Raw genomic sequence first — 23,274 nt, 5'->3', positions numbered from 1 at the left:
CTCTTTGGCCCTGGAATGTCCTCTGAAATAAACTCAAAATTCTATGCAATATAATTGTAAGACACAGGACTGAGGTCTTTGCATATTCCTTATTAGCTTGCTATTGTGACTTCCCATCCCTTACCAGCCTGCTATTGTGACTTTTCACAAAACACAACTCATGAACTACCTCTAGGGCTCTTGGAGAGACAGATCATTAGATGAGTGGGGTGGCTGTAGTCCACAGCCTGGTGGAGAACGGCCTCCCTTGGCCTCACTTCTGCTTGGGTTAATCTGATCCCTCAGGCTCTGAGCTTTCTAATTCCCTCTCCCCGCAGGTATTGCTTTCGCTCTCACACACAAAGAACACTGAAACACTTACCTAGAGAAGACCAGGAAGGAGCCTGCCAGATGTCATTCAACTGCCAATATAGTGCCCCCATGGTGTGGCCTTCTCCATTTACTATCTCACTGCGACTGCGGCGATAGAATTCAGTTTCTGTTTTGACACACTGGGCCTGCATCACCTGATTCAGCGGGAGAGGAGTCACACAAGTGTTATTGTTCGATATAGACTATCTAGATCTGAGAAAATTACAGGTTTGGGGGTATTATGTTTTGCTTTTTAAACAAATTGGATTAGGAATACCGTTATTATACTGGTCCTGGAACTAGTCTCTTAGCCCAAGAGAAACTGGTCCTATAACAGTGGGTTTATCTGGGAGGATTGTGTTTGATTTATTATAACAATACATGACAGAGGAAATAGAATGGTGGGAAGCTTTTTGGCTAATGATAGTGTAGGAAATGAAGAAATCAAACACCATTATTGCACAGCAAATGCTATATGTAGTCAAACAGCAGGTATTAATACATTCTTAGCTATTAAAAAAAACTTTTATTGGAAAAAAACATACGAATTATGGGTTGGATAGTATCCAAACTTTAACCCCTTTTTCTCATTCAAACAATTGTTTTTATATCAAGATTTTGATGATGTAAGATTCTTACAAATGCAGTTGCTTCATGATAGCAGAACAAATGGCAAATTTCAGCAATGAGACAAGTGGACTTAGCTCTTGTTTAAGAGGCACTGAAGACTTTTATGGAGGATCCTTACTTACTACAAATTGAAAAATGCCAGTCTCCTTTATTGCTATCACTAACACTGTATATCACATGCTTGGAGTTATACTCAAGATTGAGACTCATGAATGGGTCACCAGAGAGAACTTGGAGAGATGGTCAGAACTGTGAAGTTTTCAGTCAGAGAACAGGATGATCTTGTAGGGCCTGGATTTATACCCAGGATGAGAAAAAGTATGCATATTCAATCATCAGAAGACTAAGCTCAGATGCCTTCCTACAGAACCCAAAAAAAACCTCAGATCAAGGTAGAACCTTTGGATAGAAGTAAGCTAGCTAGTAAGGAATTGTGGATAAGGTAACTTACTTACATAATTTGGAGCCATAAAACTCCAGAAGATTGAAGCAAGAAGTAGTCATGGTTATTTGATAAGTGCTTTTTAAAAAATATCTTTTAGTTGTCAAAGGACCTTTATTTTATTTATTTATTTATAGGACCTTTATTTTATTTATTTATATGCAGTACTGAGAATCAAACCCAGTGCCTCACACATGCTGGGCAGTAAGCACTCTGCCACTGAGCCACAACCCCAGCCCTTGATAAGTGTTTAAAAGTAAGTACCTACAATATGTATTATATTGCTGCTAATGGTAAGCCCTTTTCAAGCTAAAAAAGAAAAGAAAGAAAAGGCCATAGCCCAGCCTCATGGAACTTACTGGCCTGTGTAGAAGACAGGCCTTAATCAAAGAATAACACAAAAAACTTAAACATTAAACAGTCCTGAGTGCTGAGGAGGAGAGGTGCATAGTGTTATGTGCTCACACAGTAGGGTTAAAAAAAAAAGGCCTAGTTGAGGGGTGAGGAATAGCCTAAAAGAATGGAAAGGGACAGAACCTTCAGCCAGAGAAGGCAATGCATGGTGAGAGATAAGAATGCACAGGCTGTCAGCCAAGAACTGAAGGAGGACTAAGGGGAAAACGGAAGAGGCTGGTGAGAATTGTGGAAGGCCATGGAAAGTAGGAGAAAAGTATTGGAAACCCTAAAAGCAATGCGATGTCATTAAAAGCCTTTAGGTTAAAAGGTCATCTAACTGATTTTCATTTCCAAAAGATGACTCACACCGCTGAGTGGAGAAAGGACTGTAAATGGGCTAGAGTGGATTTAGGGAGAACATTTAGAAAGCGATTTATTCAAGGCTTCCAGGAAAGGGATGAGGTTAGCTATGAGCAGATAAGGAAATGCCCTGTTCATTGAGAGACCAGACACTGGAACCACAGCACTGATGGCTACAAAGCATGCTGTAAGGAAAATAAGAATCTCACAAAGCAAGCAACACTGGTGCCACCTCAGAATGCCCACAGGATATAGTCTGAATATGCAAGTCTAAAAATAAGTCAGAGGGGATGAAACAGAAAATAGGCCCAAGAATTTTTCTCTGCCAATCAAGTTACTCCACAACTACACTCAGGATCTCTAGCCAAGTTCCTTGTAAAAATACCAATCTTGTCTGAACTAAAGAAAAAAAACAAAACAAACAAACAAAAAAAAACAGAGAGAGAGAGAGAGAGAGAGAAATTTATTTACTTCAAAGCCTAGCTAGCTAGTCATAGGGAAATCAAATCCCTTGAGCAAGTATCCATGTTTGTTGAGTTATTGTACCAAAGCAGTATTATAGAGCAACTTCTAGAAAATTCAATGAAGATGAGGCAGTTTGAAATGAAATATCACTAAATATAATCAGGGGGCTGCACTGAGCATCAGTCCATGCCCACCACATATTTTACCCTATCACCATCTAACTGAGCTGGCAACCTATGCTGGGTTCACAAAATCTGTCTACATCAATAACTTAAAACAACGAAGAAAGAATGCAAGCATACAGAAATACCTTTTCGAAATCCGGGACGGCTCTCGGTCCTTAGGGGTTTGTTGGAAAGAGAGAGAGCCACCTGAATTCTTTAGTCTTATATGGGAGAGGGGGGGACACACAAAGGAAGGTTCGATGGAATATCCTTTCCAAATGAGGTAAAGGGTCAGGTTTCAGGGGGTTGAATCTAGCTTCATGATGTCTTGCAGTCAGTAGGTTGACTAATATCTTGGCAAGTCACACCCATTTCAGGTGCTATGTGAGAACACAGGCAGAGTGAGAGGAAAGTGTACACATGTGTTGCATGGCCCAAAGAGCATGCAACCAGGCCAGTCCTCTCACATACTCAAATGCTCATAGCTCCCACACACGGCCCATGGCTGACCTGCAACATTACCCCACATCAGCATGGAAAGTAATGTTTATTTTTGTTTTTATGATTCAGTACAATCTGAACTCATATCACTCTGAGCCTCCAAATAATGTCACCATCAACCAAAATAAAGATAGTCCACAGGCACAAAATCAGCCAGCACCTCTGCCCAATGCACCATACATACCCAAGCCCCTGAATGACACAGTCTATTTGTTATCCCAAAGTTCCTGAAAAAGCAGCCATTACTTTATGGATTGTGTGTGGACGGATCATTAGAGAAGAGGCAGCAGAAGTCCTTATTATACTGGTGAGTAACCAAAAAGGGAAAAAGGATTTTGGTCATCACACACTGTAGAAGCTGCTGACCAAGAAAATGAATAGCACCATCATGACACCCCACTCTCAATTCCAGAATGGTCAGGACCCAAGGCATCCCCAAGGGCTGGGCCATTCCTGATGTACCAAAAAGGAAAGAGAACCTGCAATACTTGGATAATACCCTTCAGGAACTTGGTTCAGCCTTGATTTACAAATTACAGTACCAAAGAGGGGGATCATTCAAGGAGGTTGGGACAGGAGTTACTTTCTTTAGATTCAGATTTACAAAATAAGGTGAAAAGGAAAAAAGTGAAGCAGAATTCTGATATGGCAACAAAATATCAACGTGCACAGGTGTAAGTCATTAAGCCATCCAGTTCAGGCAAAAGTCAAAACTTCCAGGACAAAGCAATAACTTATCAGGAATCTAGCTCATGCTTAGTCGGACCTAAACCAAAAGACAAGGAGATATTTTCCTGATAGACTTGGTAATGGTAGCTTATATTTTCTATTTCTTCATGGTAAATTTAATGTTTTTTTTCTTTTTTGGACAGGAAAAATATGATGAGAACCAAATTATTTATCTGGGTCTAAATTCATTTCCAATCTTTATTATATATTATAGTTCACATACATTTAATTATACTGCTCACTTAATTTTGACACATGTACATTTCCAAGCTCTGGCACTTTGTGTTTTGAATGGCTATGTAGTTATATCATAGTTTGATTAATCATCCTTCCAATATTAGGAATTAGGAAAACTAGTTTCCTGTTTTTTCCTTTAAATATAAGGGCTAAGAACATTTACTGTTTATATTAATTTTCCCCTTCTTGTATTGTCTCTTTGAATGATAATAAGGCAAAATCTAACATTCTTGTTCTATATTGCTATATTTCAGACAAGATGCTGCCATTAATTGGCAGTGGCCAGGGTAAACTTAGCTCCCAACAGGTATTAATTGGCCCACATGGTGTGTTTTGTTTCTTGTTGTTGGTGGTAGTGGTGTTTATTAATAGTCTTAAGTCAGGGCCAGTGCACCCCATTTTGCCACAATCCTCAGTAATCATATGTTCATCCATTTAAATTATCTGGCAGCTACTATAAACATTTGAGTCATATTGATTTTCATAACTAATTGCAAGATATAAATATTTATTTCTGTTCATCCATCCTAACATTAAGCTTCTCAACTGTAATTTACCTTTCCTGGCTTCATCGGTAAATATAATTAATCCCTTAGAATTTTCAAACTTTAAAAAAAACTTAAGTGCATGCAAGACTCCTATCCCTTGCTAGCAATGAAAGGGAAGTTTCACTGCTAGTGTCCCCTAATAGCCTATTATGCCTGAATCCAGCGTGAAGGAGGATAACCAAGGCTCTTGAGAACCTCAGGCTCTCGCATAGTGTGGCACACTTCTCTTACAGACGGTACCATGCCAAAAACATGGATCTCAGACTATCCAAACCAGTTAGTAACAGTGAGGGATAATGAATGGCACACGCTGCTATGGTGTGGGTAAAGGTCCCTGTGTTAAATGTTTGAACCCAAGCTTATCGCTATTGGGAGATGGCAGAAACTTTGAGAGGTGGGGCCTAGTTGGAGAGCTTGAGGTCACTGGCCTCTTTGATCTAGCAGGAATGACCCAGGATTTGGGGTCTTATTCAGGAATTATGGGTAGGCACTCAGAATGGTGTGTCTTGATGGTGCCATTCATTGCCTGTGTAGGGCCTAGCAAAGGGGATTGTAGAACCCTAGCCTCTTTCTCTTCTTCACTTCCTGGCTTATATAAAGAAGTTTTGCTCTGCCATATGCTTCTGCCATGATGTGCTGCAACATGCCCCAAGCAATAAGACCAAATGATCATAGACTGAAACCTCCAAAACTTTGAGACAAAATAAACTTTTATCTTTCGAAGGTGATTATTCTCAAGTATTGCCCAAAACAACGAAGCCAAAAATCATGGACTGAAACCTCTAAAACCGTGAGCCAAAATAAGCTTTTCTTTTAAAAGCTGATTATCTCAGATTATTCATTATTGTGATGGAAAGTTGACTAACAGAAAATTGGTACTGAGAAGCGAGGCAGCCATTGTTGTAGAAAGCCTTTGGAATTGGTTTGCAGGATGAATTTGGAAAAGTTTAGAGGAATAGGCAAGAAAAATCCTAAAATGCTATAAACAAACTTAACAGTGTTCTTTTAGGGGTTCAGGAGCCCAGAATGCTGATAGGAATATGGACAGTAAAGACTATACTAATGATGTTTCTGGGGAAAGTAACAATTCTATTGGGAATTGGACTAAAGGCCACACTTGTTACACCAGGGCAAAGAATTTGAAAGTATTTTGCCCATGACCTGAAACTTTGTGGGAGGCTGATCTTGTAGGTAACAGACTAATGTGTCTGGCAGAGAAAATTTCAAAGCAGCAAAACATTCAGGCTGTGGCCTGGGTATTGCTGGCTGCTTCTGGCAAGACTTCCACTGAAAAACAAAGAGAAACAAGTAACAGAAGAGAAAATTTTTGAAAAAAATTTGAAGGTTGGCCAGAAAAGAAGCACATGTAACGTTTCAGCCAAGGAAAATACAGCTAGTAAGCCAAGTTCTTTGCATGGGGAAAGATGCCTTAAGGGCATCTCAGGAATTGGCAAGGGCCCACCCATCGCCAGCTCACAGATGTAGAAGAGAAATCCAGTTCAAAGGCTTTCCAAGTGTGAGTCTTTTGAAAAGAGGATCCTAGGGTGCCCTGCTCATACAAGTCTGCCTGGGCTGGCAAGGCACTCAGAGACTGCTCAGCCATGGTGCAAGCAGATCTAAGTATGCCTCGTGTCAGCAGAAAGCCTTAGCATCTTCCATGCTATGCTGATTTTCCATGTTATGCTCACTCAGAAGGTCATGGGGGCTTCCACTGAGACTTCATAGGAAAGCCCAGGAGGCCAGGCAGTGTGTTGCCAGGTCAGAGTTCCTGCATGCAGCCCCCAACAGGGTGATGGAGCTGTAAGAGTAAAGCCAAACTTGCAACCCTAGAAAGTTAGAGTTGCCAGAAATATTGAACCACTGCAAAGAGAAGCTGCAGAAAGTATGCAAAGCCTTCCCATGTGAACTGCTACTAGCAAGGCTATAGGGGTAAAGCTGCCCAAGCCCTCAGGAGTCCACATCCCACCATAGAGTGCCCCAGATGTTGGACATGGAGCTTTAGGATTTAGTACCCTACGGAAATGGGTCTTGCTTTGCTGATCTCTCCTTGCTGTTTTCCTGCTTCTCCCTTTGGGAATACAAATGTTTATTCTGTGCCACTGTACCTTGGAAGTATATAACTTTTTTTTTTTAAACAAGAGTTTGCAGCTAAGTTTGTCTTGATTCTCAGGAGATTTTTGGACTGAGACTTTTGAGCAATGCTAGAATAGTTAAGACTTTGAGACTCTTGGAGGTGCATTTTGCATTGAGAAAGGGACATGAACCTTTGGGGCTTAGGGGTAGAATGCTATGGTTTCAGTGTCTCCCTGTGTTAAAGGCTTGGTCCCCAGTTTGGCACTATTGGGAGGTGATGGAAACATTGAGAGTCTTTGGGTCACTGCATGGGTCTACATCCAAAGGGGATTTTGGACACCAGACTCTTCTTCTCTCTTTCATTTCCGGGCCATGAGGTGGGTAGTTGTGCTCTGCCGCGCACTCCTGCCATGATGTGCTGCCACAGGCCCAAAGCAATGGGGCTAACTCCTTATGGATTGAAGCTAAAACTGTAAACTAAAATACACTTTTTCCCCTTATAAGTTGGCTATTTCAGGTATTGTTACGGTGACAAAATGCTGACTAATATGTGCATTTTTTTCCATAAAAAATCAGAGGCTATTTCCCCTATACATCTTAAAGGAATGTTATATAATCAGAGTTCTCTGGAAAATCTCAGAAATGCCCCTTCCCTTTAAAAAAATGTACCTATATTTATATACCCATGCATTCTTTCCTAAAGATGGCAATCTTTACATATAAGAAGATAAATGCTTAGTCATTTCCTAGGTTACTCAGTCCCACTGTCAGCAGACAAATCTTATTTTAGTTTTTAAAATATGCCTACTTTCAGCAACTTGCTTGATTACACTTATGAAATCAGTCTCCTTACAGAGACAGATGGTACAGTAAAAAGACCAGGACACCAAGACAGAGGTCCCAATTCCAGCGTCTCCACTGTGATGAGATTGCTAGTTGTCTTCTTAACCCCATATCCCCTTCCTCCAGAGTGATAGAATTGTAGCTGGGCTACCTTTTCTAGAACACCACTCCCAAACCTGGAAACAGAAGTAGCCATGTAATTAAGTTTCGCCAATTTTTAGATATTTTATTTACTTAAATTATGCTGATAATGAGAATTTTCCAATAAAGCTATTTTAAAACTAAAATATAATTCACAAAGCACATACAATTCACACTTTTACAGTTTATAATTCATTGGGTTTTAGTTTAGTATAGTCATAAGATTGTGAAAATCCTTCCATTATCTAACTTCAAAATATTTTCATCACACCAAAAAGAAACAACATGCAAGTTAGCAGCCACTCTCCATTCTCCCCGGTCTCCTGATTCTGGAAACCATAAATCTACTTCCTGTCTCTAAGAATTTGCCTATCCTGCCCATTTCATATAAATGGAATGGTTCAATATGTCATTTTTGTGACTTCACTTAGTGTTTTCAAGATTCATTCATGTTGCAGTATATGTATGTGTGTATATGTGTGCACTTCATTCCTTTTTATTTTTGAATATTTCATCATATGGATATGCCACCTTTTCTCTAACCATTTATCAATGTTTAATTTTGAGTTTTTTCCCCTTTGGGCTACTATGAAAAATACTGCTATAAACAATTGTATGCACGTTCTTGTGTGAACATTTCAATTTTCTTTTCTCAACTATAACTAAGAGTAGTATTATTGGGTCATATTGTAATGATATGTAAACATTTTGAAGATTTGACAAACTGTTTTGCACAGCAGCTAACCCATTCTACATTCCCATCAGCAATATATGAGGGTTCTTATTTCTCCACATCTGTGCCAATATTTGTTATTTTTCTTTTTAAAAAAAAAAAATTCTAGATAGGAAAAAAAATTCTAGCAACTTGGCCATTTTATCCAGGTTATCTGAGTTGTTGCCATGTTCCATTGTTTGTAGTGTTTTCTTCTTACTTCTGTAGGGTGAGTAGCACCATTCCCTCTTTCATTCCTAATTTAGTAATTTGAATCTTTCTTCATTTTTTTCTTGGCCAGTCTAGCTGAAAATTTTGTCAATTTTTTTTTTTTTTTGATCTTTTCAAAGACCTAACTTTTGGCTTCATTGACTTACTTTAGTGTTCCAGTAAATTTCTTAATTAATGTACTATATATTTCTTTTATATCATTTTATTGGTGCATTGTAACTATACATAATAGTGAAAATTGTTTTTATGTATTGAGCATGCAAACAATATAATTATCATCTGGTCAATTTTGTTCAATGTGCTGAATATCTGCTTTACATAACTGCTAAAAAATTAATGCTATAGGTCAACCAAATATCTCAGTAGTTATAGAACTTTCCTTATCTCAACCGTGAAATGGTAGAATAGTATACATAGTTTAAAAAGCAGAAACCCTGCTCCATTCATTGCCCTGAGTCCTTGACAAAATATTAATCTTTCTGAGGTTCTATTTCCTCATGTATTAAATTTACATAGCAATATGAATGCCTGGAGATGTTGTTAGAATTACATGAGAAAATATAGAAAGCACTTCAAGGCCCACAACAAGGCATTTGGTGGACATCAAAGAATGCCAATTTCTTGACTATCCAATCACCTGATTTCTATAAAGGATTCTAACATACAATGTTAGTAATCACTCCTTCATCCTCCTCTTTTCCCACTTGCCCCATCATAAAAGCTCAGTGTAGCCTGGCCTTTCCATCATGTCTCAGGGCTGCTTATTGACACCTGGGCCAACAGCACAACCAGACTTTGTTCTGAGTTCTAGTGAACAAGTTACTTGAAGTGCAGGGAGACAGAATGGGCCCCTAAAGAATATGAGTTTCCAGCCTTAAAAAACAATGAAATTATGGGATTTTCCAATAAATGGATAGAACTGGAGAATATTATGCTAAGCGAAATAAGCCAATCCCAAAGAACCAAAGGACAAATGTTTTCTCTGATATGCAGATGCTAATTCACAATAAGCAGGGTCAGGAAGAATAGAGGTATTTTGGACTAGACGGAGGGGAGTGAAGGGAGGGGAGGGAGTATGGGAGTAGGAATGATAGTGAAATGAATCAGACATTATTATCCTATATGCATATATGATTACACGATTTGTGTAACTCTACATTATATACAATCGGACAAATGAGAAGTTATACTCCATTATGTATGATGTGTCAAAATGCATTCTACTGTCATAACTAATTAGAACAAATAATTTTTTAAAAGTATATGAGTTTCTCAGGGATGTCTCCAAGTAATCATTAGATGATCAACAAATATGCAAAGAATAAATGAAAGCACTAGAAGATGCTTATTAAGCTAAGGGGGTCAGTAAAGACTGTCATTAGCCCAGCTTCCAGTCCAGGTGATGAATAAGAGGCCAGATTGGTGCAGTCATCACTCAAAAGTTAGTTTAGGCTGGGCATGGTAGTGCACACCTGTAATCCCACCACCTTGAGAGGCTGAGGCAGGAGGATTGCAAGTTTGAGGTCAGCCTCAGTAATTTAGCAAGAACCTAAGCAACTTAGCAAGACTCTGTATTAAAATAAAAAACAATAATAGCACTGGGGATGTAGCTCAGTTGTTGAGTGCTCCTAGGTTCAATCCCCAATCCAAAAAAAAAAAAAAGTTAGTTTAGGAGTGTGTGTGTGTGTGCGTATTTTTTTTAAGTTTTCAATGGACCTTTATTTTATTTAATTACATGCAGTGCTGAGAATCTAACCCAGTGCCTCACACATGCTAGATGAGTGCTTTACCACTGAGCCACAGCCCCTGTCCTGCCCTAACATTTCTTGTCTGTATTTTGGTCAAGAAATACCAAAACTAAAAACAAACAAAAAAATCACTCTCCTTTCATTGCAGATCCCATCTAACACAAAATAGAAATCACCAAGTGCAAGTAACAAACTGCATAAAGGTCAAGTCCAATTCTGAACCAAAGCTCAGTAGGAAACTAGTTCTAAAATCTAAGAAAAAACCCATCAGCCACAAAAAAACAGCCACAGATAATTCCACTTGTACATACAGCACCTAACTCTGTACCTTAAATGCTAATCAGTTCAGAAAAGATTATTTCTATCAGGTCTTTGAATGTGGTTTTAAGGGGGAAAATAAAGTAACAATAATAAAATGAACAACTACAAGAAGGAAAGATAACAAAAAACAACTGTAAAGGTTCCTCTCCTTTCTCACACACACAAATATGAATGACCTATTTTATAAATCAAAATATTTTCACAGAATGTTGACTATGAAAATCTTAAAAGAAGAACTGCAGGGGCTGGGGATGTGGCTCAAGCGGTAGCGCGCTCACCTGGCATGCGTGCGGCCCGGGTTCAATCCTCAGCACCACATACAAACAAAGATGTTGTGTCCGCCGAAAACTAAAAAATAAATATTAAAAGTTCTCTCTCTCTCTCTCTAAAAAAAAAAAAGATGAACTGCAACCCTTTCAAGGGACAGCTATTAGGGATAAAACATTGAAATTCTCTTCATCATTTCATTGCCTTCTAAAAATAATTATCCTCTGGCTCACCATTTTCTGCTGCAGTTCGTACCCAAGGATTTGTGTTTTCATACAGGATAAGATTAAGTTTGGATAAAACTTGGCACAATTTAGTAGGCTGCAGTGACACATGCCTTTAATCCCAAGGACTTAGGAGGCTGAAGCAAGAAGATTGCAATTTGAGACCAACCTCTGCAATTTAGTGAGGCCCTAAGGACATAATAAGACCTTGTCTCAAAATAAAAACAAAGCTGGGGATGTGGCTCAGTGCTTAAGCCACCTGGGTTCAATCCCCAGTACCAAAAAATTGGTACAATTTTTGACGCTAAAATAGAAAAGATTGAAATTCGATCATGTTTAACAAAAACTTCTGATCTACTTCAGAGCAACCAATGATTGGAATTGAGTCTTACCTTCTTTTTGGGAACTTGAAATATACACAAGAAAAAACAGGTAAATAAGTATCAGTTTTAATATAATCTTAAGTGTGTGTAGTCACAGGTATGTAATGCAAAATATTCAAACTTAAAAAGTAATATGGAGGGGCTGTGGTTGTGGCTCAGTGGTAGTGTGCTTGCCTAGCATGCATGAGGCACTGGGTTCAATTCTCAGCACCACATAAATGTAAAATAAAGATATTGTGTCCACCTAAAACTAAAAAATAAATATTTAATAACAACAATAAAAAAAAGTAATATGGAGCTGGGCATGGTGGGGCAAACCTGTAACCCCAGTGGCTCGGGAAGCTAAGGCAGGAGGATCATAAGTTCAAAGCCAGCCTCAGGGCTGGGGATGTGGCTCAAGCGGTAGCGTGCTCACCTGGCATGCGTGCGGCCCGGGTTCGATACTCAGCACCACATACAAACAAAGATGTTGTGTCCGCCGAAAACTAAACAATAAATATTAAAATAATTCTCTCTCTTAAAAAAAAAAAAAAGCCAGCCTCAGCAATGGTGAGGCACTAAGCAACTCAGTGAGACCCTGTCTCTAAATAAAATATAAAATAGGGCTGGGGATGTGGCTCAATGGTTGAGTGCCCCTGATTTCAATCCCCAGTACCAAAAAAAAAAAAAGTAATATGGAAACATTAAGAAGAAAATACTATCCGATATTCAGTTTGGCAGTTTAACTTTCAAACTTAAACATAAATTTGCCATATAATTCAGCAATTCCACTTATACATTCATACAATTCACTTATACATTTCCTAACCCCCCAAAGAAAGAAAAAATATGCCCATACAAAGATTCTTATATGAATATTTATAGCAGTATTACATAAAAGTCAAAAAGAGGAAACAGGGCTGGGGCTGTAGCTCAGTGGCAAAGCACTTGCCTAGTACATGTGAGGCACTGGGTTTGATCCTTAGTACCACATAAAAATAAATAAATAAAATAAAGGCATGCTGTCCATGTACAACTACAAAATTCTTTTTTTTTTTTTTTTTTTTTTTGGCGTGCTCGCCTGGCATGCATGCGGCCCGGGTTCAATCCTCAGCACCACACACAAAACAAAGATGTTGTGTCCGCCAAAAAGTAAACATTTAAAAAAAATTCTCTCTCTCTCTCTCTCTCTCTCTCTCTCTCTCTCTAAAAAAATTCAGATCTATTGCAAATTCCTGTTATTTAATTTTATTTATTTTTTTTTTAATTTTTTTTATTGGTTGTTCAAAACATTATAAAGCTCTTGACATATCATATTTCATACATTAGATTCAAGTTGGTTATGAACTCCCAATTTTACCCCAAATACAGATTGCAGAATCACATCGGTTACACATCCACATTTTTACATAATGCCCTATTAGTAACTGTTGTATTCTGCTACCTTTCCTATCCTCTACCATCCCCCCTCCCTCCCCTCCCATCTTCTCTCTCTACCCCATCCACTGTAATTCATATCTCTCCTTGTTTATTTTCCCATTCCCCTCACAACCTCTTATATGTAATTTTGTATAACAATGAGGGTCTCCCTCCATTACCATGCAATTTCCCTTTTCTCTCCCTTTCCATCCCACCTCATGTATCTGTTTAATGTTAATCTTTTCTTCCTGCTCTTCCTCCCTGCTCTGTTCTTAGTTGCTCTCATTATATCAAAGAAGACATTTGGTATTTGTTTTTTAGGGATTGGCTAGCTTCACTAAGCATAATCTGCTCTAGTGCCATCCATTTCCCTGCAAATTCTATGATTTTGTCATTTTTTAGTGCTGCGTAATACTCCATGGTATATAAATGCCACATTTTTTTTATCCATTCATCTATTGAAGGGCATCTGGGTTGGTTCCACAGTCTAGCAATTGTGAATTGTGCTGCTATGAACATCGATATAGCAGTATCCCTGTAGTACGCTCTTTTAAGGTCTTCAGGGAAAAGTCCAAGAAGGGCAATAGCTGGGTCAAATGGTGGTTCCATTCCCAGCTTTCCCAGGAGTCTCCATACTGTTTTCCAGATTGGCCGCACCAGTTTGCACTACATCATGGGAACAAATTTTTACTCCTCACACTTCAGATAGAGCCCTAATATCCAGAGTATACAAAGAACTCAAAAAATTAAACAATAAGAAAACAAATAACCCAATCAACAAATGGGCCAAAGACCTGAACAGACACTTCTCAGAGGAGGACATACAATCAATCAACAAGTACATGAAAAAATGCTCACCATCTCTAGCAGTCAGAGAAATGCAAATCAAAACCACCCTAAGATACCACCATCTCACTCCAGTAAGATTGGCAGCCATTATGAAGTCAAACAACAACAAGTGCTGGAGAGGATGTGGGGAAAAGGGTACTCTTGTACATTGCTGGTGGGACTACAAAATTCTTTTTTAAAGTGGAAACAATCTAAATGTCCGTCAACTGAAATGAATGAACAAAATACGTATATCAATATAAAAGAATACTATTTGACAAAAAGAAGAAATGAAACACAATATACATATTCTAAAAAACATAAGCTTCAAGAACATTTTCCTTGGTGAGAGAAGCCAGATACAAAAGACCACCTATTGTATGATTTCATTTGTCTGAAATGTCCAGAAAAGTCAAATCTAAAAAGAGAGAAAGCAGGTTTATATTTTCTTTGGGTCAGAGGCAAGAAAGAGGAGTGATTATACACAGGCATAAGGGATCTTTGGAGGATAACAAATATTCTGAAATTGGATCATGGTGATGGTTGCAAAACTCCATAAACATATAAAAAATCACATAATTGTACACTTACAACAAGAGAATTTTATGGTATGTCAAATATGCTGCTATTGAACTATTTTAAAAATATATCCAATAAGATGCAGACTGTCACAGCACAAATCTTTTTTAGATGTCTGTTGGTGAACATATGCACTTGTTTTTCTTAGGTACAAAGCTAGGAACAGAAATGCTCATTCAAAAGGAAAGCAAATATTTAACTTCAGTAGAAACTGCCTTAAATTTTGGCAAAGTGGTTAAACACATTTACACTCCCACTAACCATGTCTAAAATTTCCAGCTATTTTACTTCCTCACCAACAGTTGGTACTGTCAATTTTTAAAAAATTTAGCCATCCTGTTGGTTATGGTGAGGTATTCTGGTATGGCCTGAATTTGCATTTGCTTGGTCAAGGATGAGATTGAACACATCTTCATATATGTATTGACTACTTGGGTATCTTTTTAGGTGAAGTGCCTGTTCAAGATTTCTGTTCGTTTTAAATGTTTTCCATCTCTTTCTTGCTTTATATAAGTTCTTCACTATGGATATCTTTGTTAGACATATATATAAATTGTGGTAGGAGAATAGCTCAACAGTGAAGCACTCACCCAGCATGCACAAGGCTCTAGGGTGGATCCCCAGTCATGCCAAATGAAAAAAATGATATATGAATTACAACCAGCAGTCCCCAATCATAACCTGCATTTTCTCTTAGTGACACTTTTTGTATTCAGAGGCCCATAAGAAGTACAATGTATCAGTATTTTCTTTTAGATTTAGTGCTTTGATGTCCTAAGAACTCTTTGCTTATCTCAAAGTCATGAAGATATTCCCCTATGTTTTCTTTTGGAAAATTTATTGTAGTGCCTTTCACATTTAAGTCTTTGGAGTTTTGTTTTTGTTGTTTGTTTATTTGTATGTTGTTTTTGGTGCTGAGATCAAACCCAGGGCCTTGGGCATGCTAAGCATTTTTTCTACCCCTGAGCTATACTCCAGCCACCATAATTGAATCTTTGATCAGTAATCAAATTCATTTTTACATGTGGAATCAAGGTTTGTTTATTTTCCCATGAAGATGTCCATTTGATAAAGCACTGCTTATTGATCAAATTATTTTCCTACTGAATTGCAATGGTATCATGGCTATAAATCAGGCAGCCATATTATGTATCTCTGGACCTGCTTGTGTTCCACTGTTGTTTTAGCTTTCAGAAATGATACCATCTTAGTTATTGAACCTTTATAGTAATCTTGAGCTAGGGAGCATTTTTATACACAATTTGTTTTAGAACTTCATAGACTCTTCCAAGAGAAACAAATACCCAAGTTAACTATGTCAAGTCTTTTGTATTATCATATGTATTGTGAAGAAAATACTGCTAGAATGAAAAACCTGAATATTTTCCACAGCATCAAACCTACCAAATCTACATGATCACTTATATTAACTACAGAAACCTGTTCAGCTTCACAATGAAAACAACCTACCTGCGTAATGTAGATGGTGTCTTTAAATTGACGTAAGGGGTCTGAGCTTTGGGGCAGTGTGAAATGAAGTCCAGCCTGATACAGCATTTCATCGTTGCCATGTTGATGATGTTGTCGATGAAAGGAAAAATTGCTCTTGTAAAACCAGTCCTTTTCAGATGAGACCTTTTGAATAAAAAAGGAGAGTTACAGATTGAGAAGTTAGGGGTAAAACTGCTTCTCTGTGAGCTCCTGACAAACCTGGAAAGCACTCTACACTCTGGGAAAGTGCTTAGGCTTTGCTCTGTGACTTTAATTTCATAAATGTTTTTGTCATCATGCTTGTTATTGGGAAAAACTATCCTTGTGCAAAGTAGAATCATAAAACCAGAATTTGACACTTAAAATCTCCCTTATTCTAACCTAGAAAGTTATTTCTTGGTATCTTTCCCAAAAACACTGCCTTATCAAAACATATTTCTGGTTTTTAAAACATTAATTATGTATATTTTAGAATATTATTTCATCTACTTAGGTAAACATAATTTTATGTTATTATTTTATCAAAACAGAATAATAAACTATAATCAACAGATTTAACAGAAATTGTCACAGTCCTTAAAAAGGAATATTGTAATACCACTATTACAATTATAAACGTTTTAAATGTTTTAGAGCTTGATCTTATTACTTATTCATTCCTCAGTGATTACAAAGCAAAACTGGTAAACATGTATTGAATCTTGATAAAGACACAAACCAAACAATGACACACCTCTCCTCTAAAAATCAGAATTTTGTTAAGGCCTCTCCATAAACAGTGTGGGAACAACTAGCTACCCAAATGCAAAAAGTAAATCTAAACACCTACCTCATACACACAGAACAAAATCACTCACAACAAGTCATAGACCTAAATGCTAAAACTATAACATTTCTAGATGACAATATAGGTGTAAACCTTTGTCATTTGGATTTCTTAGCTATAATACCAAAAACTCAAGAGATTGGTAAGTAGAACTTCATTAAAATCAAAAACTTTTTGTACTTTAAGTGCTCCCATCAAGTTAGTAAAATGATAACTCACACATTGGGAGAAAATATTTACAAATCATATATCTGATTAAAGAAAATCCATAATACAAAATCTCATAATGTAATAAGAGAAAGACAAATAACTCAATTTAAAAATGAACAAAGAATGTGAATGTATATTTCTCAAAGGAAGATATACAATGAAAAGAGTCTCTCTGGGCTCGGTGGCACACGCCTGTAATCCCAGTCACTCAGAAGGCTGAGACCGGAGGATCATGAGTTCAAAGCCAGCCTCAGTAAGGGCCACTCAGTGAGACCCTGTCTCTAAATAAAATACAAAATAGGGCTGGGGATGTGGCTCAACGGTTGAGTGTCCCTGGGTTCCATCCCTAGTACCAAAAAAAAAAAAAAAAAAAAGAAAGAAAGAAAGAAAGAGATGAAACTCAACAAAATCAACATCAAAGAAATGCAAAGTTTCTGTAAATGTATATTTCCAAGAAATGTTAAAAAAATGGAAAATAACAGGTGTTGGCAAGGATGCAGAAAAATTGCAGCCCTCATATATTGTTGGTAGGGATGTAAAATGGGGCAGTCACCACAGAAAATAACTTGTTAGTTCCTCAGAATATTAAACACTGAGTTATCATATGACTCAGCAATTCTACTCATAGGTACACACCCAGTGCAATAAAAAATGGGTTGACAAAGAAACATGTGCAGAACTATTCCATGCCAGCATTATTCATAATAGCCAAAAGATGAAAATAATACAAATGTCCACTAACAGAAAAACAGGTAAGCCAAATATAGAAAATCCATAAAACAGAATACTATTCAGCAATAAAAGAGTAATGACATACCAATACATGATACAATACGGATGAACTTTGAAAACATTATGGTAAGTCAAAGAAGCCAGTCTCAAAAGACCACATATTGTTTAACTCCAATTATATTAATTGTGCAGAATAGATTAATCTATAGACATAGACAATAGATTGGTGGTGCCTAAGGCTGGGGTAGGAGAGAGAGAGGACAGTGAAGAGTGGCTGTTAATGGATTCAGGGTTGCTTTTAAATGATGAAAGTGTTCTAAAATTGGATTGTGGTAATGATTTCAGAACTCTGAACATACTGAAGACCACTTAATTGTGCACATAAAAGTAATAGGAGTTATAATCTCCAAAATGATAATTTTAAGAACTTAGCTGGTTAAGTTAAAATAAAGGTTAAAGAAAAAAGTGATTCTTTTCTTCTATTCATAATATGTAAATTGTAAAGCAAGGAATTAAATCTCAGTAAAGATCTTTTTTTAAGAGTGAAATATTTTCCTGCAAACTGAATATATGTGTTATTGCATGTATATTCAGATTATTAGTGGGCTTATCTATTGTCTTAAATATAGAAATAATCTTAACTATTATTGGTGTACACATTTATTCAGATATTTGTGATTGTAATCATTTATTAAATATTTGTCAATATAATGATAAATGTGTTCTTTTAAAAAATAGTTCATTTAAAAAAAAATTTTAAAAAAGAACAAATACAAATCTGAAACAGAATCTTTAAGAACAGAGAGCATGGAAATCCATACTGAAAATCAAATATACTTGCATGAAGAAAGAGGAGAATGAAATGGGAAAGGAGGAGAAAAAAACTTAAAACTTAATAACATTAGACCAAGATTTATTTATCACACTCACCTTTCTTACTGTAGTGAAATATCTAGTTCTGAATCTCTATAAATGTTAAAACAGCTATAGGATTAGAGAAAGAACAAGTAAGAGATACTTTCATGTGCAAGAAGAATTCAGACTTCAGCAACCACCAGTTTTCATTTAACTTTCAAATGCTCCTAAAGGAACATAATTAAAACTGATATGTAAAAACAAATCCCACCATTTTATATAATTATAATGCACCAATTAAAAATGCAGGAATATGTGAAAAATAAACAAAAAATACACAAAAATTAAGATACAGAAAAGTTATAATCTCCAAAATGATGATTATAAGAATTTAGCTATCCAAAAGTTGAAGGAAAAAAGTATTTTTCTTCCATCTTCTTCCTAAACTTTCATTTAAATAAGAAGTAGATTTCATTTGACCCTCTGAAGCACTGATCAGAAGCAACATATGTCCATAGTCTACTCTCCTGAATCACCATAAATCAAACAAATGATGGCTTACCGTCTGTAATGTACTGAAGGAAGGCCAGGACTGATATCCATACTCAGAGACGAATCTAGCTTTTGGGAAAACTTTCCAATCCCAGCAATCACTATGATAGTCATAAAAATGGACATCACCAAAATTCTTGCTGTTAGGGTCATGAGAGACCCAGCCTTCTGCAATGGACTCAGCTCCATTTGAAGGACTAGACATTATAAAAGGACGACTCTTGTCCCTCTGAGTACAGAAATAAATTGGTTTTAAGGATAATAATTTCATTTGATAAAGTACAGATCATTTATTCTTTAAAAATACTATCAAGACCCAGAAATGCCAAGTAACTGATAGAAAATTAACAGGAATGATTTACCTCCTTCCCCAACAGTACCACTCTGCTTTTCCCAACCCTCTATATCCCTTTATAATTACATTTAACCTCATCCCTCACAACAGCTCTTGCTAATCTTTTCAATCACGTTTCACCTCCACTCTTATCCAGCATAGGTAGCATATAGTTGAGCACAGAGTTTATCAACTTTGGCACTATCGACATTTGGACTGGATATGTTGTGGAGATGTATGTGGAGGTGGGGGAGGTCTCATGTATTATAGGATATAGCAGCATTTCTGGCCTCCACCCACTAGATGCCAGTAGTACCTATTCTCACCCCACCCCCAAAAAATGTCTACAGACATTGCCAAAGGCTCCCTAGGGGCAGAATCACATGCACCTAGCACCTCAGGTTAAGAACAAAATCTATTGAGTCAGACACAATTGTATTTTAATTCCAAACCAGGATCTTAGTATGTGGGGACATGTCTAATGCTCAGTACTCCTACCTATAAAATGAGGAAAATGACAAACCCTTTTCATAGAGATACTATAAAGAGTAAACGATTTATATGTGGATGAAATGACCAAGTGTCTACCAAAATTCATGTTCTCATTTCCATGATATAGAGCTGCCATTGGGAAAGGGTCTCCTAGTCTCACTGTATCTGTATGAGGCCATGCGCCTCGTCTTCATCCTTTTCCACCATTGCTGGGCAAGGGCCTAGGAGGTGGTATGACTGGAATATGGAAGAAGCTTGGATCTCTAGAAGACAGCTGCCTGCCAGTCAGGAGTAGCCCTTTTATAGCACTTGTGAGTAAAAAATGAAGTTTTCTCATGTAAGCCATTGAAATACTGTGCTGACTTGCTACAGTAGCTGGCAGGGGAGTACCTAATATGGTACCTAGCACACAGACAGAACTCAAAATGCGTAGCTACTATCGTCTCAATAGGTGAGTTCACTTTCTATTTCATTGAGAAGATTCATTCATGTAGCACCATTTGGTCAAGTGTTCATTGCGTGTGAGACATTTCTCAGGTCTGCAGAAAGAGGATTCATTTTGTCAAGTACTGATACGTCAAAGCTCTTCTGAGCTCTCTTTATGTGCCAGGCCTATAGTCCTTTGTCCTGGAGGTTCAGCAGGAACAGACATGGTGACTGGCCTCCTAGAATAATGGTCTGCAACCTAGAGTTGAAACTAGAAACTAAACAAGTAACTAATTATAAGTGTGATGAGTGTTTTGAAGGAAAGGTTCAGGGCTCTTGGGAAATCTAAAACATTGTAGAAGGTCAGTAAGGCTTCCTTGAACAACATTCAGAAAATAGTTTTCTCAATTTTTCTCCATTAGGCCACATTTTTTTGGTATATCCATTCATATTCTTTCCTTATTTGTTTTCTGACATAGAAAGAAATCTAACTACTTTTCTTTGCCAGCCTGTCTTCTGATCATTTTTCAATTTCACTTTGGTTCTGTAGCCAATAAATTATTCTCCACTCTTTTTTTTTTCTTTTTTGGTGGTGGGGGGGTGGGTACCAGCAGTTGAACTCAAGGGCACTTGACCACTGAGCCACATCCCCAGCCCTATTTTGTATTTTATTAGAGACAGAGTCTCACTGAGTTGCTTAGCGCCTCACTAAATTGCTGAGGCTGGCTTTGAACTCGTGATCCTCCTGCCTCAGCCTCCTGAGCCACTGGGATTACAGGTTTGTGCCACCATGCCCAGCTTCCACTCTTTTAAAAAAAAAAAAAAAATTCTCTTCACTGCCGTTTTCCTTCAGCTTCTTTAGGCCTCCTCTTGTCCCAATAAAAAGTTTCCTTCATCCCTTGTAGTCCCTCAGATTTCTCTACAACTCACTTATTCTTCAGCCCCTGATATTCAAGTCTTGATCATTCCACTCCACTGAAATTGTTTTCAGAAACTACCCATGAACTCCTACTCATCAAATGAAATAATCCTTTCAATCCCTAAGTAGCCCCTCTCTGGGGGGTATGAAAAGATGACCCTATCTACCTCCTGTTATTCCTGAAGCTCTCTCCACCCCTGGCTGCTCGTTCACTACTCTTTCACATCCTAGTTTCTTCCAACCTTCCGATTCTTCCTTCTCAAGCTAACCTCTCCATTCTCAGGTGGACACCGCTCTCCTTTTAACCTTTCCTTGTTCTACTCCCTCTCCCAAGGCACCTCCTCTCATCAGTGCTCTGATTACTCCCAGCTTCACCTCCACACATGACCTTGTATTCACTTCCACACTTACATTACCAATAACCAGCTCCACATCTCCACCTGCCCTGTCTGGCCAACATTTCAAATCCACCCTTTCAAACCAGAATCCCTTATTAACTAAACCAAACATTCAACTGTGCTTCCTACTTTGATTACTGGTACCCAAGTAGGACTCTCTCCTTTTCTCTTTCAATTCCTACATTCAGTCACTCTGAATAGCACCAACTCTACATTAAAATATTTTCCATTACCTAATTTCCAGTTCCCTGTCACCAGACTCTATTCCTAGGACCTCTATGACCTTGTGCATTGAATTTCTCTAACCCCTCCCCAATGTCATCATTTCTAAAATAAATATATTAGTTATATTATACAGTGCTTTTAAAAATTAAATACATAAATTATATGAAGCACTATATAATTAACATATTAATATGTAATAGCATCATCTAATGTAATTATTATAATTAGTGTATTAATGTCTGGCATATAACACATTCCCAGCAACTTGGAGTTCTCAGTTATTATAACTGATATATTCTAGGAAAACCTGGGTCGGATAAAGTTCACCCTTTCTCCCCAGATGTTCACTAGCTTGCTGTTTTCTACTGAATAAAGTTGTCCAGTATCTTAAAGTGACTCAAAGTCCTTCTATGACCTCCTTCCAGGCAGTCTTTTCTATCTTTGACTCCCCCACACAAATCCAAGACAAAACCACACGAATCTTTCTAGTGCTAGACATTGCTTCCTGTTTCCTAAACGTTCGTACCACACTTCCACATGAATCACATGTTAATTATTGTTTTAATGGCCTAAAATACCTACTGGATAGCCCTTTGCCTCAAAATTCTACTCTACCTTTAAGGTTTAGTTTGGATGTCACCTTTTACTTGAAAGCCTTCTCAGATTCTGCCAGTTAAAATCAGTGGCCCTTTCAAATAGTCTTCAGCATTTTGGAACTACATTTTTTATAGCACTTCTTTCACCTGTAAAACTGGTGGGTTTTTTGTTGTTGTTGTTTTTTCCTGTATCCTACTGACACAGTTTGATTAATCAAGCTCCATGAGATTAGGAGTATCCCCGCAGGGCTGGACTTGTGGCTCAGTGGTAGAGCACTTGCCTTGAATGTGTGAGGCACTGGGTTCGATCTTTAGCATCATATATATATATATATATAAAGGTCTATCAATAACTAAATAAATAAAATTTTTTTTAAAAAAAAGAGTATCCTCTCAGCATTGGGACTGAGGCTTTGCTCCTGGTAATAGGTATTCAGTACACATTTGTTGACTTAAAATATTATAAGGATGGTGGATGGTGAGATTATAATTCAAGTAATCTTGATTTTGATTTTTTTCTTTTCTCTTCTCTTCTCTTCTCTTCTCTTCTCTTCTCTTCTCTTCTCTTCTCTCTCTCTCTCTCTCTCTCTCTCTCTCTCTCTCTCTCTCTTTTTTTGTACCAGGAATTGAACCCAGGGGCACTTAAC

The 23,274-nt window shown here is 37.5% G+C and overlaps 1 protein-coding gene across 2 annotated transcripts in view; it reads right to left on the bottom strand.

Moving 5' to 3' along the window:
- Manba (mannosidase beta) overlaps positions 1-23,274 on the bottom strand; it is a 107,748-nt gene that overhangs the window by 8,688 nt on the left and 75,786 nt on the right. The window contains exons 12-14 of one of the 2 annotated variants that reach the window (XM_046459017.2): positions 19,248-19,466; positions 16,042-16,206; positions 362-506 (exon numbers count right to left, since the gene is read on the bottom strand). In XM_046459017.2, the coding sequence (XP_046314973.1) occupies positions 362-506; positions 16,042-16,206; positions 19,248-19,466 (529 nt within the window). The remainder of the gene's footprint in view (positions 1-361; positions 507-16,041; positions 16,207-19,247; positions 19,467-23,274) is intronic. The other variant, XM_058583824.1, reaches the window with a different exon arrangement.

This window comes from Marmota monax, unplaced genomic scaffold (genome assembly GCF_021218885.2).
Source record: "Marmota monax isolate L192 unplaced genomic scaffold, Marmota_monax_Labrador192_F-V1.1 WCK01_AAM20220418_F8-fsc00002, whole genome shotgun sequence".
Lineage (NCBI taxonomy): Eukaryota > Metazoa > Chordata > Mammalia > Rodentia > Sciuridae > Marmota > Marmota monax.
This window is presented reverse-complemented; position numbering and strand designations above follow the sequence as displayed.